Source organism: Aedes albopictus, chromosome 2 (genome assembly GCF_035046485.1).
Source record: "Aedes albopictus strain Foshan chromosome 2, AalbF5, whole genome shotgun sequence".
Lineage (NCBI taxonomy): Eukaryota > Metazoa > Arthropoda > Insecta > Diptera > Culicidae > Aedes > Aedes albopictus.
In genome coordinates this window covers 391008772-391023260 of record NC_085137.1, presented here as the reverse complement: position 1 = coordinate 391023260, position 14489 = coordinate 391008772, and the positions used below count along the sequence as shown (strand labels likewise).

The 14489-nt window shown below is 35.8% G+C and overlaps 2 protein-coding genes across 8 annotated transcripts in view; both read right to left on the bottom strand.

Moving 5' to 3' along the window:
• The window catches only part of LOC109404937 (protein cycle), a 161339-nt gene that overhangs the window by 59497 nt on the left and 87353 nt on the right, over positions 1-14489 (bottom strand). For all 7 annotated transcript variants that reach the window (XM_062853202.1, XM_062853203.1, XM_062853200.1 and 4 more), the window contains 4 exons: positions 9253-9324; positions 8678-9008; positions 8497-8614; positions 8263-8436 (listed from right to left, as the gene is read on the bottom strand). In XM_062853202.1, the coding sequence (XP_062709186.1) occupies positions 8263-8436; positions 8497-8614; positions 8678-9008; positions 9253-9324 (695 nt within the window). The remainder of the gene's footprint in view (positions 1-8262; positions 8437-8496; positions 8615-8677; positions 9009-9252; positions 9325-14489) is intronic.
• LOC134288404 (uncharacterized) overlaps positions 2728-14489 on the bottom strand; it is a 250015-nt gene continuing 238253 nt past the window's right edge. The window contains exon 2 of the mRNA XM_062853205.1: positions 2728-4028. The gene's annotated coding sequence lies outside the window, so the exon portion shown is untranslated. The remainder of the gene's footprint in view (positions 4029-14489) is intronic.

The following is a 14489-nucleotide window of genomic DNA, read 5'->3' as shown; positions in this document are numbered from 1 at the left end:
GAGCGTCTTACAGCAATCCAGAGACCCGGAGGATTAAAAAAAAGCAACCATTAATCAATTTTAGAGGATCTCCTGGAAAGATTCTCTAGAGTAGTCCTGGAAAAATCCATAAAGGATTTTCTAAAGGAATCCCTAGTTTTTTTTTTTTTTTTAAGAATCGCTGCAGAATATTCTCAACGAAACCTTGGAGAATTTTAGTAAGGTATCCCTGATAGAATTTCTAAAGCAATCTTTGAAAAATCTTGAAAACTATTCGCGGAATTCTTTAGGAAATTTCTGAATCTCTGAAAGAATTTCTCAAAGAATTCCTGAAAAAATCCTGGAAAAAATCCTAGGAGGGATTTCTGAAGTAATCCATGAAGTATAAGAAGATAAACTAAAGAAATTACAAAAGGAGCAATCTGAAGATGAATTTTTGAAGAGAGCTATGAAAGAATTCCTAAAGGAATTCATCGAGCAATTCTGAAGCAAACAATGAAACATTTCTACGAACTATCCTCTTGAGAAACTTCTGAGGGAAACCATAGAAAAAAAATTGCAAAAATGGTGAAAATTCCTAAAATAATCTCTGGAAAATATCTTGAAGAATCACAAATAATTTTCTGAATGAATCTTTGGGGAAAATACTCCCGGAAGATTTCCCGATTCAATCCTTACGGTAATTTCTGTGGGAATCCCTAGACTAATATTTGGAGAAATACTTGAAAAACTTTTTCAAAACTGCTGTGGAGGAATTTCTTAAGAAATCCATAAAAGGTTTTCCAAAAGAATCCTTTGAACAAATTCCAGAGGGATCTTCAGAAGAATTTCTGAAGCGATCGCTAGAGGAATTTCTGGAACACAAAATCATACACAAGTTTCGAAAGCATTTCATACATATACATATTTCTAAAACAATCATTAGAGAAATTTCTTAGTAAATATTCGTAGTTTTTTATAAAGTAATCATGGATTCTGAAAATATTTTTAGAAGAACTAGAGGAAGTTTTGAAAGACTTTTTGCAAGAAATCTCTGGAATTGAAATTTCTGATGAAATATCTAAAAGCATTTTCAAAAGCTATAGCATTTCATTTTTTAGAAATATCTGAAGGAATTTTTGGAATACATCCCGATGTTACAGAGATTTTTGTGCACGTATGAGGGCGCAATAAAAGTGTACATCTTAACGATTTCCTTTCATTTTTTAGAAACGATATTTTATATTTGAGAAGGCAAATACAAAATTTTCACTATCTCAATAAGGATCTTCCTAATACGTAGGAGGGTGCAAAAAATTCCAAAAAATGACAAGAGCACAAAAACAACCATAGAGCTTGGGTAAAGTTTTCTTACAATAAAGTTTTTACCGTGGGCTGTTCGGGCTCGTTTGGAAGTTGACCATCAATGTTAACTTCTTTTCCCGATCAGCCTAGATAGCTGTGTAGTGTCGGTAGCGGTTGTCTCAATTGGCTAAGAATAACACTACGGATCGCCTGATCCAGTGGTAAGAGTCCACTAAACAGGTGACCCCTAATTCATGGTGTTATGCGGCTTTATGCTTACCGTGCCAAAGAATGAATGGTTAGGGGGGTCTAATAAAAACCTAACTACAAACGGAGCCTGTGGAGTACTAGGGCGCCCTCCACAGTATTCTGCCCTTACTGCGCTAACCGGAGCAATGGTGCAGTTGACCTTGTGTTTCTCCGAGATAATCTGCTATCCTTCTTAAGCCTCAACTGCGAGGCTCAATAAGGGTGGGATTATTAGTATGTTGTTTATTAGTTTTAATTATAACCTATATGGCTCTTCGCATTATGCGTTCTTCACAGTGTCCTCTGTGTATGTTCGTCTCTGGCGCTCTTCAATCGATACCGAATTGGTTTTTATCGCTGCTCTTTTTTCTTGTGTTGTGATTGTAAGAGTTTGATCGTGCCTAGTTTGGGTAGTGGCTATGGTTATGCCAGCTCAGATCAATCTTCAGCATAAAAGAACAGCTTTGGTCCAAGAACCTTACTTTCGTTGGGAGGATTTCTATGTAGATGTAATGTTTTAATTAACACCAATATGGTTTCGCATTTTGCGTTTGACCCGATGTTTGCTACTTTCTGTAAAATTTAAATGACAGTCTTGCGTGTCACGCCTCGAGCCCCAAAATGTTTTGATAAAACTACTTGTTTGCAGCCTTGCCATTCCCAAATCTTGGTGGGATTATACTGTCAAGTTTATTCCGTAAGTGAATACCCGAGCAGAGTCTAACAACAAAATGATAGCAAAAAGAAAACTCGATTTGTATTCAGCAGCAAATTGATATCACATTTTGATATCAATTTGTCTTGTTGAAATTTGATTTCAAATTTAGATTTCGTTTTGCTGTCCCTTCAAACTATTATAAAAAAAGGTTTTCAAGTTATTTTAAAACTTCTAGGCAACCTTGTATAATAACTCTAAGAGTATATCATTAGAGTGTAATTATCTTATGGCATTCAGTATTTCATATCAATCAAAAAAACCCTATATTTAACGATTTTTCCATTTTTTCGTACTGATTGCAAAAATAGTTATTAATTTGCTATCACTGATAGCAGGAATGGTTTTCAACTTGCTGTTATGAGAACATTTTTCTGCTCTCATTTTTGATGTTTTAACCGTTAAAACGACCAAAACGACAACAACCTGAGTTATCATAATTTGCCATATCACAACATCAAAATTTGTTTTCAATTTGCTGTCAGACTTTGCTCGGGTAATGTCTTCGTATGAAGATCAAATCTATCAATTTGACCTCTTTCTTTGCACGCTTTGTCGAGCATCACACCCGTGATGTTTTTCTAGCAAACATGCCTCTCCATGGGAACCAACATGCTTACCAAAATGGAAAGTCCACTGTGATTTGTTTACACAATATTGTTTACGATATCGGAAACGCATTCATTCAAAAATAATTTTGTTTGGGTGTTTTCTCGGATTTCCAGGATACTTTTGAACACGAACCTTTCGATTCCATATTGAAAGCCGCATGGATTGTCCTATTTATCTTTCAATGATTTCCAATTGGATTTACCAAATGCTCAAAAACCAACATCTCTTCTCGGCATTACGTCAAGCAGCGATTAGGAAATTGAGTGTTTGTGGATGCCCCCATGCGGGAGTCTTGCCATAACTTTTGAGGAATCTCGTAGCAGAAACGCAATAGGAGACAATCAGTGAAGTACTAGATTGAAAGTAGTGAGCTGGATTTTTGTATGGCGAGATGATCAATTCTCCATTTCTGCAATGAAATGGTGCAAACAGCGTGGGTTATATGATTTATTGACTAATTTGATGCTGTTTGAGCAAAAGTTTGAATAACTGTGTTGTTGAAGTTGCAGGAAAAAAATAATACAACAACACAGTTATTCAAACTTTTGCTCAAACAGCATCAAATTAGTCAATAAATCATATAACCCACGCTGTTTGCACCATTTCATTGCAGAAATGGAGAATTGATCATCTCACCATACAGAAATCCAGCTCACTACTTTCAATCTAGTACTTCACTGATTGTCTCCTATTGAGATAACTCAATGTGGTTTTCCTACTTATGATTTTGTCCATCACAAGCCTCAACAGGCTGCTTCATTTGTATATCTTAGCTGAAAATCCGACTGTGGAACCTTGAATCATTTGATATGTAACTACCCAGTTTTTACGCAACTGCGTTTCCGAGTACTCGGTAAACACTTGATTAAGTGAAACTGACCTAAGAAGCCTGACTCTTCAGGATGTTCTGTTGTTCTGAACCCGTTGTGGCAAGTAGCTATAGGCTTACTTTACGCTTTATGCGTTTTCTACAGTGCCCTTTTCAGGGCGCTGTTTGAACCCGCTGTGGTACGCTTATGCGATTATATCGACCCTATTCCCTTACCTTCCCTTTCCCTATCCCATCCCTTATTCCTCCCTTCGCTCTCCCTCAGGTAAATGATGAATAGGCTCGTATTCATGGCGATGGCACAAATTTCCCAAATGGAGGAGAACGTGCCTCTTGAGCTGACCTACTGATACCTGATACCTGATAGTAAATATTCGTAGTTTTTTATAAAGTAATCATGGATTCTGAAAATATTTTTAGAAGAACTAGAGGAAGTTTTGAAAGACTTTTTGCAAGAAATCTCTGGAATTGAAATTTCTGATGAAATATCTAAAAGCATTTTCAAAAGCTATAGCATTTCTTTTTTTAGAAATTTCTGAAGGAATTTTTGGAATACATTCCGATGTTACAGAGATTTTTGTGCACGTATGAGGGCGCAATAAAAGTGTACATCTTAACGATTTCCTTTCATTTTTTAGAAACGATATTTTATATTTGAGAGGGCAAATACAAAATTTTCACTATCTCAATAAGGATCTTCCTAATACGTAGAAGGGTGCAAAAAATTCCAAAAAATGACAAGAGCACAAAAACAACCATAGAGCTTGGGTGAAGTTTGCTTAGAATAAAGTTTTTACCTGTCTATCTGTCTACCTGTCTATTTAGTAACATATGTATGTTTGTAATGCATTACGCGTAACACGTTATACACTATGTGTTACGTGTAGAATGCCATAAATAACTAGCACAACACACGAAAACTTATAAAAATATGTCATACAATATGCCCGAGCAAAGTCTGACAGCAAATTGAAAACAAATTTTGATGTTGTGATATGGCAAATTATGATAACTCAGGTTGTTGTCGTTTTGGTCGTTTTAACGGTTAAAACATCAAAAATGAGAGCAGAAAAATGTTCTCATAACAGCAAGTTGAAAACCATTCCTGCTATCAGTGATAGCAAATTAATAACTATTTTTGCAATCAGTACGAAAAAATGGAAAAATCGTTAAATATAGGGTTTTTTTGATTGATATGAAATACTGAATGCCATAAGATAATTACACTCTAATGATATACTCTTAGAGTTATTATACAAGGTTGCCTAGAAGTTTTAAAATAACTTGAAAACCTTTTTTTATAATAGTTTGAAGGAACAGCAAAACGAAATCTAAATTTGAAATCAAATTTCAACAAGACAAATTGATATCAAAATGTGATATCAATTTGCTGCTGAATACAAATCGAGTTTTCTTTTTGCTATCATTTTGTTGTTAGACTCTGCTCGGGTGGATTGTTAATTTAAATTTAGATCTAAACATTAATGTAACGAATTTACCTCGGATTTTTTCCTGCGCCGGTGTTTCAGCATGGTCAATAAGGAGTGAAAACTGTAGGCACCCACATTTATACTTCAACTTTGACAATTGATGTGGCCCAAACCACTTGCTGGAAACAATTCAAATTTTGACCACAACATTTCCTATATTTTCTGACGCTACAGTGAAATTTTCATAAAACTACTTAAAATTTTCACTAAAATACGGATTTTTTGGAAAAAGTATGTCTTTAAAAAAATGGCTTTTTTCATATAAGTTATCATAGCTCAAAATGAATAATTTCTATTTGAAATTTTGACCATACATTATCAATATATTGATGATGAAGTGTTAAAATTTTCAGCCAAAAATATTGATAATTGGCAAAGTTACAGCAGATTGAACATGACGGATTTTGGGAGAAAAAATCAGCTCGGCTTTTTTTTTTTGCTATATCCAAATATATTATAATATTTTAATCCAAAAGTTTTTGTTTTGTTTTACTTCAGGAACTTTTTTAGATATTTATCAAGAAATTCGTTTAGAAATTTCTACAGGGGTTACTTCATAAATACCTCCAAATATGTCTTGAAAAGTCGAAATTTCAGGAGAAAATCATTCACGGAGTTTTGGAAAACTCCAGGGTTTTCCTTTAGAAGTTCAGATTATTTTTCCAGGAACTCTTTCAAAAAATATTGTTGGAATTCCTCCAGAGATTCCTTTGGCTGTTACTCCATATTTTCGGGAATGCACTCAGGCTCTACAAAATTCTCAGGAGAATTTTCTGAAAGTCAGAGGAATCCTCAAAAGTTCATTTAAAATATTTTTGAATTTCTCAAAGAATTTCTCCAAAAAATCTCTCAGTGGTTCCTACAGAAATTACTCCAAAACGTATGCCTTAGGATATCACCAAAAACATTCTATGAATATCTGCAGTCTTCTTAAGAACTTCTATGTAGCATTTCAAAGATTTCTAATGCATTTTCCTAGAAAATATCCAGTAAAAACTCTGTAGATAGCTCATGAAGTACCCGTGAGTGAATATCTACACAGAAAAATATATGTAATTAAAATTCAGCTAGAAATCATGCACATAAAGGGAATGCTAGTGTTAGTTTTACATGAGATATCATGTAAAATTACGTTACAATCGTGTAAATTTTCGCTAATACTCACGTAACCGGTTGGAGTCCATCGAGTAAACGGTTGGCGGAAATTTACATGATAGTAATGTAATTTTACATTAGATCCCATTTAAAAATTCACTAACTCTGGCATACCCTTTATGTGCATGATTTCTAGCTGAATTTTAATTACATATTTTTTTCTGTGTAGAGGAAAATCTGAAGCAATCTCAGGTAAAGTTGTGAAGGAATCCTAGAAGGAAATTCTTAAGAACTTCTTGGAGAAATACCGGGGGAAACTCCTCTGGTGAAATTCTCAGAAAAGTTAATTGAGATTTTTAAGATTCCTGGAGAAATCCTTTCATAAAGTTCGTGGAGGAATTTCTGAAAGTATTGTTAAAGCAATTACTTTTTAAGGAATCAGAGAAGAAATCCCTAGAGTTATATGGAGGTATATCTAAAAAACATGAAGAAATCTCTGTATGAACTAGCGCATTTTTTTTTGGAGGAATTTCTGCCTGAGGTTATCTCTGGGGGACTTTTTGAAGGAATACCTGTTCGAATTCCTGAAAGTATCTCTGGTAGATTCTTAGTAGAAACCACTGAAATAAATATGAAGAGCTTTAAATATTTTTTTGAAAGAATCTCTGTAAAAAATCCGAGGATTTTTCAAAACTTATCTCTAAAAGAAATTTCAAAGTACCCCTTGTGAAATTCCAGAATAAATCCGTGGAAATCTACCTTATAAGAATAGTGGAGATGAAAAAATAAAAAAAAATCGTGGAGAATTATTTGAAGAAATTCTTTCGGAGAATATCTGAAGCCCAGGAGAAATTAAAGAATATCTAGAAAAATTTCTGAAAAAAAAACGCTGGAAGATTGAATTCTTAGAGTAATTTCTGAAGGATCCCATGGAGCATTTTTGAGAGGAATCCATTGAGTATTGTTTAGAGGGATTCTTGGACTAATTTTTGTATGTAAGAATCTCCGAAGAAATTTCTGAATTCCTGAAAGAATTTCTGAATATGTCTGTGGAATATTTTCTAAAGAAATTCTTGGAGAAATTTCAGGAGTATTTCTGTTTTGTTTATTTATCCAAAGGTATTCGTAGATTATTTCCTTAAGTAATTCTCGTATGGATATTGGAAAAAATCTATGGAAAAAAATCTGGAGGACCCTTTAACCCTTTGGAGACGGCATTTTCACCTCTCTGGATGCAACCTCGCTAGACTAGAACACGTTTGTGATGGTCGATTTTCTCGGCTGGGCACATACGACCCATCCGTCCCCAAAGGGTTAAGGGAAATTATGAAGGAAATTCTAAATAAATTTCTGAAACCATACATGGAAGATAATCTAGAAGAACTTTCAACAGGAACCGTGGAGAGCTTCCCAGAGTATTTCCTAAAGCAGTATATGGAGTAATTTCGGAAGGAATCCAAGGAAGCTTCATAGAGAAGTTCTTAAATAATTTTTCTGGTTTGACCGCTACGCAATCTTGATAAATCCCCCATCTTAAATTGATTCCTGAAATTTAGCACATATGAGAGCACTACAAACATTGGTATACTTACAAAGGCGCAAAAAGGTAGAATATTCACAGAGGTAATTTTTCTAAGAAAAAGTAAGGGCGTAACAAAATTTCAAATTACATAGGCGATTTTCATAAATTTTACTGAGCGTAAAAAACATTTCCAATATCACAAAAAAAGTTTCATACAAGTATGGGAGACTAAAAATAAATAAGAAGTCACTTTTTCTTATATTTGCAAGAGCATTTATACTGGGAATTATGTTTTTAGTCTCAAGAGCTAGTTACTCAGTGGGTAACTTAGAGAGGACACCACAGGCTGTTACTAAACATGGCATGAGTGGAAATGCTAAATGACATTTAAAATCACGAAGTTCTATCTGAACTCTTATAAAAGACAAAAGAGAAAATTTAAGCATAGAAATAAGTAGCTTCTTAAAATGATATCTAAGTGTGTTACCTGAATTGACTTTGTTTTTCCTTCGATGGCAGCTGGACGCCGAACCGTTGGATTCGGCTTCCTCCTTCACCTGGATACTCGTTTTGCACTTCATTCGACAGAAGAACGAGCGCCGGGCGCCCGGACACAGCCTCGTCACACCTTGTGGGACATCCGTTTTAACCGGAAGCATCGCTGAAATAATTTTAGTTCGAGTTCAATTTGAAGTTTGGTGAATAAACTTGTGAACCTTACTTTTGGCATCTATTAATCGTTCCCTCGGACTTAGATCCGAAGAGGATAGTTGCTCCTTGACCTTTGCCACATCCTTAGGATGGAGAATATCAAACCAACTTTGACCCAGTAAATCACCCTGAAATAAAGAAATATTCCAATGTCTATATTCGATATTCCCTCGAAAGGCTCTCCACCATACCTGAGAATAGTTCAGTACTTGCGAGACAGATTCCGACACATACAGAATCCTGCCTCGATCACAGCCCACCACAAACAGGAAACCCTCGGCCGCCTGCAGGATCAACATCTTCAGCTCCTGGTCGGAGAGGAAGGCCGGCTTGTAGTGGCCTTCGGTGTACGAATGTACGGCCCCCCGTATCGTTTTCAGGTGCTGCACGGCCATCCGAAGGACCGTCAGTTTGTCCAGCTTCCGGGACATGGCATGGCACATGGGAATCATCGCCGACAGCTCGGTGATGTAGGTGTTCATTTTATCACGCCGACGCTTTTCAATTTCGCTGTGGTTTTGCCTACGGTGATGTTGGAGGGAAAACGGTTCGGAGAGCAAGAGTCGATTTAATTAGGTGAGCTGTTATGTAACAGAAATCAATCAAGCTGGATTATGCAATAGATTGTGAATGGAGTACAGTCATCACAAACTGTTTACATAATTATAAGTGTTAGGTTGTTTCCTTCATTGGAAATCAATAAGTTCAAGGTAGCTACATTCAATACACTACACTACCAGCATGCACAAACCACCAAGATACTTACTTTTTGTTTTCATCTGTTGTTCGTACAGACTTTGCATCATCACCAGTATCATCTTCGATATCACTATTATCGCTGAAAACAAAAAAAGATTCTCATTTATCAATTTATTTCGACTACGTTTTATTAAATAAATTAATTAATTGAATAAATAAATTAAATCGACTTCTTTTATTAAATAAGCTTGAGGCCAAATATGTGGAAAGTGGGAAACATAAGTAGAACATACAGGGGATGGCCAAAATGTTTGGGATAGGCAACTTTTTTTCTCCCACAAAAAATTTAACATTCTGTAACTTTTCATAGAGTGCATCAAAAAATCTCAAATTTTGACTGTTTGTCAACCTGTTATATGTGCATCATTGGTACAAATTTGGGCTCGATTGGTTAATTTTTCGCGAAGTAGGAACCGTACGGGTAAAACACTATTATTTAGACAACTAATCTTTGAACTGCCATATATCGGAAACCAGTGAACCGAATTGAATGAATTTTTGAACGTTTATCAACAATATATTGATACTTAATACGACGTAATATTTTTTCACTGCAAATTATGTTATATCGGGTTGATTTTTTTACCCATATAGAGGAAAATATGTCGAATTTACAATACCACACAAAAATTACTAAATGTGTTCTTTCTTCAATTCAAATAGGCTCTAATATATCTGATTAGAGATAACTTGAGAACAGAAGTAGAAAATCTTTGGATATCAACACTAAAATTTATTGACATTGATGTAAAAAAGTTACATTTTTTTCGAGAAAAATCCAAAAAGTGTCAATCCATGATAACTTTTTTCAACGTTTAAAAAGTACCTATGTTTTAATGATTTGTAAAGGATATACATATTGTTAGTGTACGTTCAAAATTTCATTCAGTTCGGCTCACTGGTTTCCGAGATATGACAGCTCAAAATGAGTTGTCTAAAAAATAGTGTTTTACGCGAACGGTTTTAACTTTGCGAAACATTTATCAATCGAGCCCAAATTTGTACCAATGATGCACATATTTGCACATAATTTGAGATTTTTTGATGCACTCTATCAAAAGTTATAGCATGTTGAACTTTTTATGAAAGAAAAAAAAAGTTGCCTATCCCAAACATTTTGGCCATTCCCTGTAGGTTTGCACTTCCAGTCTAAAACATTTTGCACATGTTTCGAATTTTAAAAATTTTTCATGAATTAACTTTTAAATTCGACGCAAGCATTCGGTATGTATTGAAGGCATTAGACAAATAACTATCAAAAATATTGTATACCGTTAAGCAAGCTATATTGCTGTTTATGCAGCTGATTATGTTGCTCCAATCGTGGTCACAAAAAAATCTTTGTTTTTATAACCCAGTTAGCCAGACATAAACTTCTAGTTTTTATAGTCCCATTTTCTACGCTTTTCAGGTTCTCAACGAAATACTGTTTCCACCTTTCAATCACCTCGAGTTTGAATTCCATACATTTTCGCCTAGTGACGAACCAGTTAAGATTTTCAATAAAATTAGAGTGGGTGCTGCCAATATCTTTTCTACTTGACTAGACATGCATCAAAATTCAAAACTGATTTATACTCACGTTCGAATTCCGTTATAATGAGTTGGCTAAAATCTTTGCTCAATTGATGTTTTTTTGTCTACAAAATCAGATTTTTTGCCGGGGCCCGTGGCGTAAATAGTGGCTACATGTTCACTTCATAAATGGATGGTCATGGGTTCGATCCCAGCCCCGGCACTTGCAATTTTTCGTCAGCTGCTCTTCCCCGCGAGAGCGGCTGACACCTGACCCTCTTCTGAGCATATGCTCTAATAATGGACCCCCAATCGGATTGGAAAAGGAACAAGAGCCACACATCAACATCCTCGTGCTTATCATTTTACCATGGAGGGTAGAAAAGTAAAAGCAGCGTAAAGGCAACCAGTTCGATATAATAGAACTAGAATAGAATACATTTAGGCAGCCGCCAATTAGAGCCCTTGTGAATAAAAAAACTGTAAATTAGGTTAAGTGGATGAAGAATTAAAAAAAAAAAACGGATTTAGTACACAATTTTGCACTACATGATCTAAACAGTCAATTCAATGAATTCTTTCTACATAAATACAAACAAAACCATCTGTTCTAGATGTCGCACCTGGAATGAAGCCCGATTCTCAGCTTAGTGTTCTATGAGCAGAGCACGTCCACAGCTGCCTCTGCCAATGACTAATCTGCATGTGCATATCGTGTAGAGGCACGAATATACTCTTAAGCTGTTAGTACACAGGGTCAAATATTTGTCCAAAAAGAAACCAATGCACAATGCACAGTGGTCCACGAACCAGATTTACGAGGAAAGATGCATTCAGCGTCTTCAAACGATTTTTTAGACAAATATGGTCTTCTACAAAGTTGTTCCTCAAAATAAGGCCCTCTTTCCAATGTATATGAAAATTAGGGTGGTCCATATTTTCAAAGAAATTAGAAACCAAACTTTTTTATTTGCAAGAATAGGTATATACATTCTTTGGAAAAGTTGTAGATCTATCAATTTTGAGCAAGTTTGCTGAAGACAGTTTTTTTGAAGCTTTAAAATTGACCAAACTAGAGATATATTTCTGAATAAGCTTAGGGTGATTCAGCAAAAACAGGTTTTCTGGCTTTAACTTTTTCAGTTTCAATTTCTCATCAAAGTCGCCCAAGATACACTTGTAGAACATTTGAAAACGCGTCGTTTCGTGCGCTGAGACGATCGTTATCTCTTTTGGTTCAAAAGTTATGAGCGTTTTTCTTCAAAAATCATTGTTTATTCAAAAAGCGATATTACGGGTTGGGGCAAAGGTAAAAAATATCTTTTTCCAGCATTCAAAAGGAGAAATATTGTTATAAAACATATCAAAAAATTAGAGAGGTGTTATTTTTGTAAGTCTAGAAAAAAATAGTTGAAAAGTGTCTATATTTTTTAGAAAATCATCAATATCTTTTGAACGGAATGACGTAGCAACATTCTCAGCGCACGAAAATGTGCGTTTTTGGAAGCTCTAAAAGTGGTTCTTTGACGACTTTGATGAGAAAATTGAAATGAACAAGATAAAGCAAAAAAACTGTTTTGCCCAAATTTTGAGCATTTTCCCATAGTTTTCATAGGGTGACGCTAGAACAAATCGTTTTATCGCTCTAACTTCTTTGTTTCAATTTTCTCATCAAAGTCGTCAAAGAACCACTTTTAGAGCTTCCAAAAACGCACATTTTCGTGCGCTGAGAATGTTGCTACGTCATTCCGTTCAAAAGATATTGATGATTTTCTAAAAAATATAGGCACTTTTCAACTATTTTTTTCTTGAGTTACAAAAATAACACCTCTCTAATTTTTTGATATGTTTTATAACAATATATCTTCTTTTGAATGCTGAAAAAATATATTTTTTATCTTTGCCCCAACCCGTAATATCGCTTTTTGAATAAACTATGATTTTTGAAGAAACACGCTCATAACTTTTGAACCAAAAGAGATAACGATCGTCTCAGCACACGAAACGACGCGTTTTCAAATGCTCTACAAGCGTTTTTTGGGCGACTTTGATGAGAAATTGAAACTGAAAAAGTTAAAGCCACAAAACCTGTTTTCCTGAATCACCCTAAGCTTATTCAGAAATATATCTCTAGATCGGCCAATTTTAAAGCTACAAAAAAACTGTCTTCAGCAAACTTGCTCAAAATTGATAGGTCTCCAACTTTGCCGAAGAATGTGTATGGTTATTCTAGCAAATAAGAAAGTTTGGCTTCCAATTTCTGTGAAAATACGGACCACCCTAATTTTCATGTATATTGGAAAGAGGGCCATATTATTAGCAACAACTTTGTAGAAGACCATTTTTGTCTAAAAAATCATTTGAAGGCGCTGCATGCATCTTTCCTCGTAAATCTGGTTCGTGGACCATTGTGCACTGTGACCATTAATTGAATTGAGGATAACTTAAAAATAAGTTTAAACATTTTTAGTAAATACGCGATCCCTCGTTACCACCGGCTACTGAATAACATTCATTTTTTGACTATTAAGTTTACTTCAATATGAGAACGGTTTCTTTGGAACGACTACTTAAGTGACCAGTAGAATACAAGTAGCCAGTAAATCCACAATAATAAACGTGTACAGCTCTCACTCCTGAAGCACGGAGGAAACGACGACGCCAGTGCAGCGGAGGACGGAAATGAACCAACTCCCACGCTGAGGGAAGTTAAGGATGCCATTCACCAGCTCAAAACCAACAAAACAGCTGGTAAGCATGGTATCGCAGCTGAACTCTTCAAGATGGGCCCAGATAAGTTGAATACCTGTCTGCATCGGTTGATAGTCAGGATCTGGGAAACCGAACAGCTACCGGAGGAGTGGAAGGAAGGGGTAATCTGCCCCATTCACAAGAAAGGCGACCATTTGGAATGTGAGAACTTCAGGGCGATCACTATTTTGAATGCTGCCTACAAAGTGCTATCCTAGATCATCTTCGTCGTCTGTCACCTAAAACGAATGAGTTCGTGGGAAATTATCAAGCCGGCTTCATCGACGGCCGGTCGACAACGGACTAGATCTTCACCGTACGGAAAATCCTTCAGAAATGGTCACAACGCATCACCTGTTCATCGACTTCAAAGCAGCACACGACAGTATTGACCACACAGAGCTATGGAAAATCGTGGACGAAAACGGCTTTCCACGAAAGCTGACTAGACTGATTAAAGCAACGATTAACGGTGTCAAAATGGCGTAAGAATTTCGGTGAATTCGACACTGATTCTTCATTAGGGCCTAACTGACATTTTCAATTTCTCTTCATCGATCCTCTCTTTGTGTTGTTACGGAAAGTGTATTAAGTTTTCCAAAGAATATTTGGTTGAAATGCGAAGACGACGACTACATCATGCTCTAGAAACAAAAAGAATAATGATTTTGTTTGTTTCGATCAATAAGTTATTAGCGAAAGAGAGAGTCGACGAAGAGAAATCGATCAAGTCATTTGAGCCCTTAAAAAAATCATTGTCGAATTATCCAGTTTATTCGAATTCCGCCGGGAACTGCAACAAGGTGACGGACTCTCATGCCCACTCTTCAACATCGCTCTGGAAGGTGTCGCGACGAGCCGGGCTCAACAGTCGGGATACTATTTTCATAAATTTCGGTCAAATTGTGTGTGTTTGCGGACGACATGGACATTATCGCAAGGACATTTGGAGCGGTGGCAGAACTGTACACCCGCCTA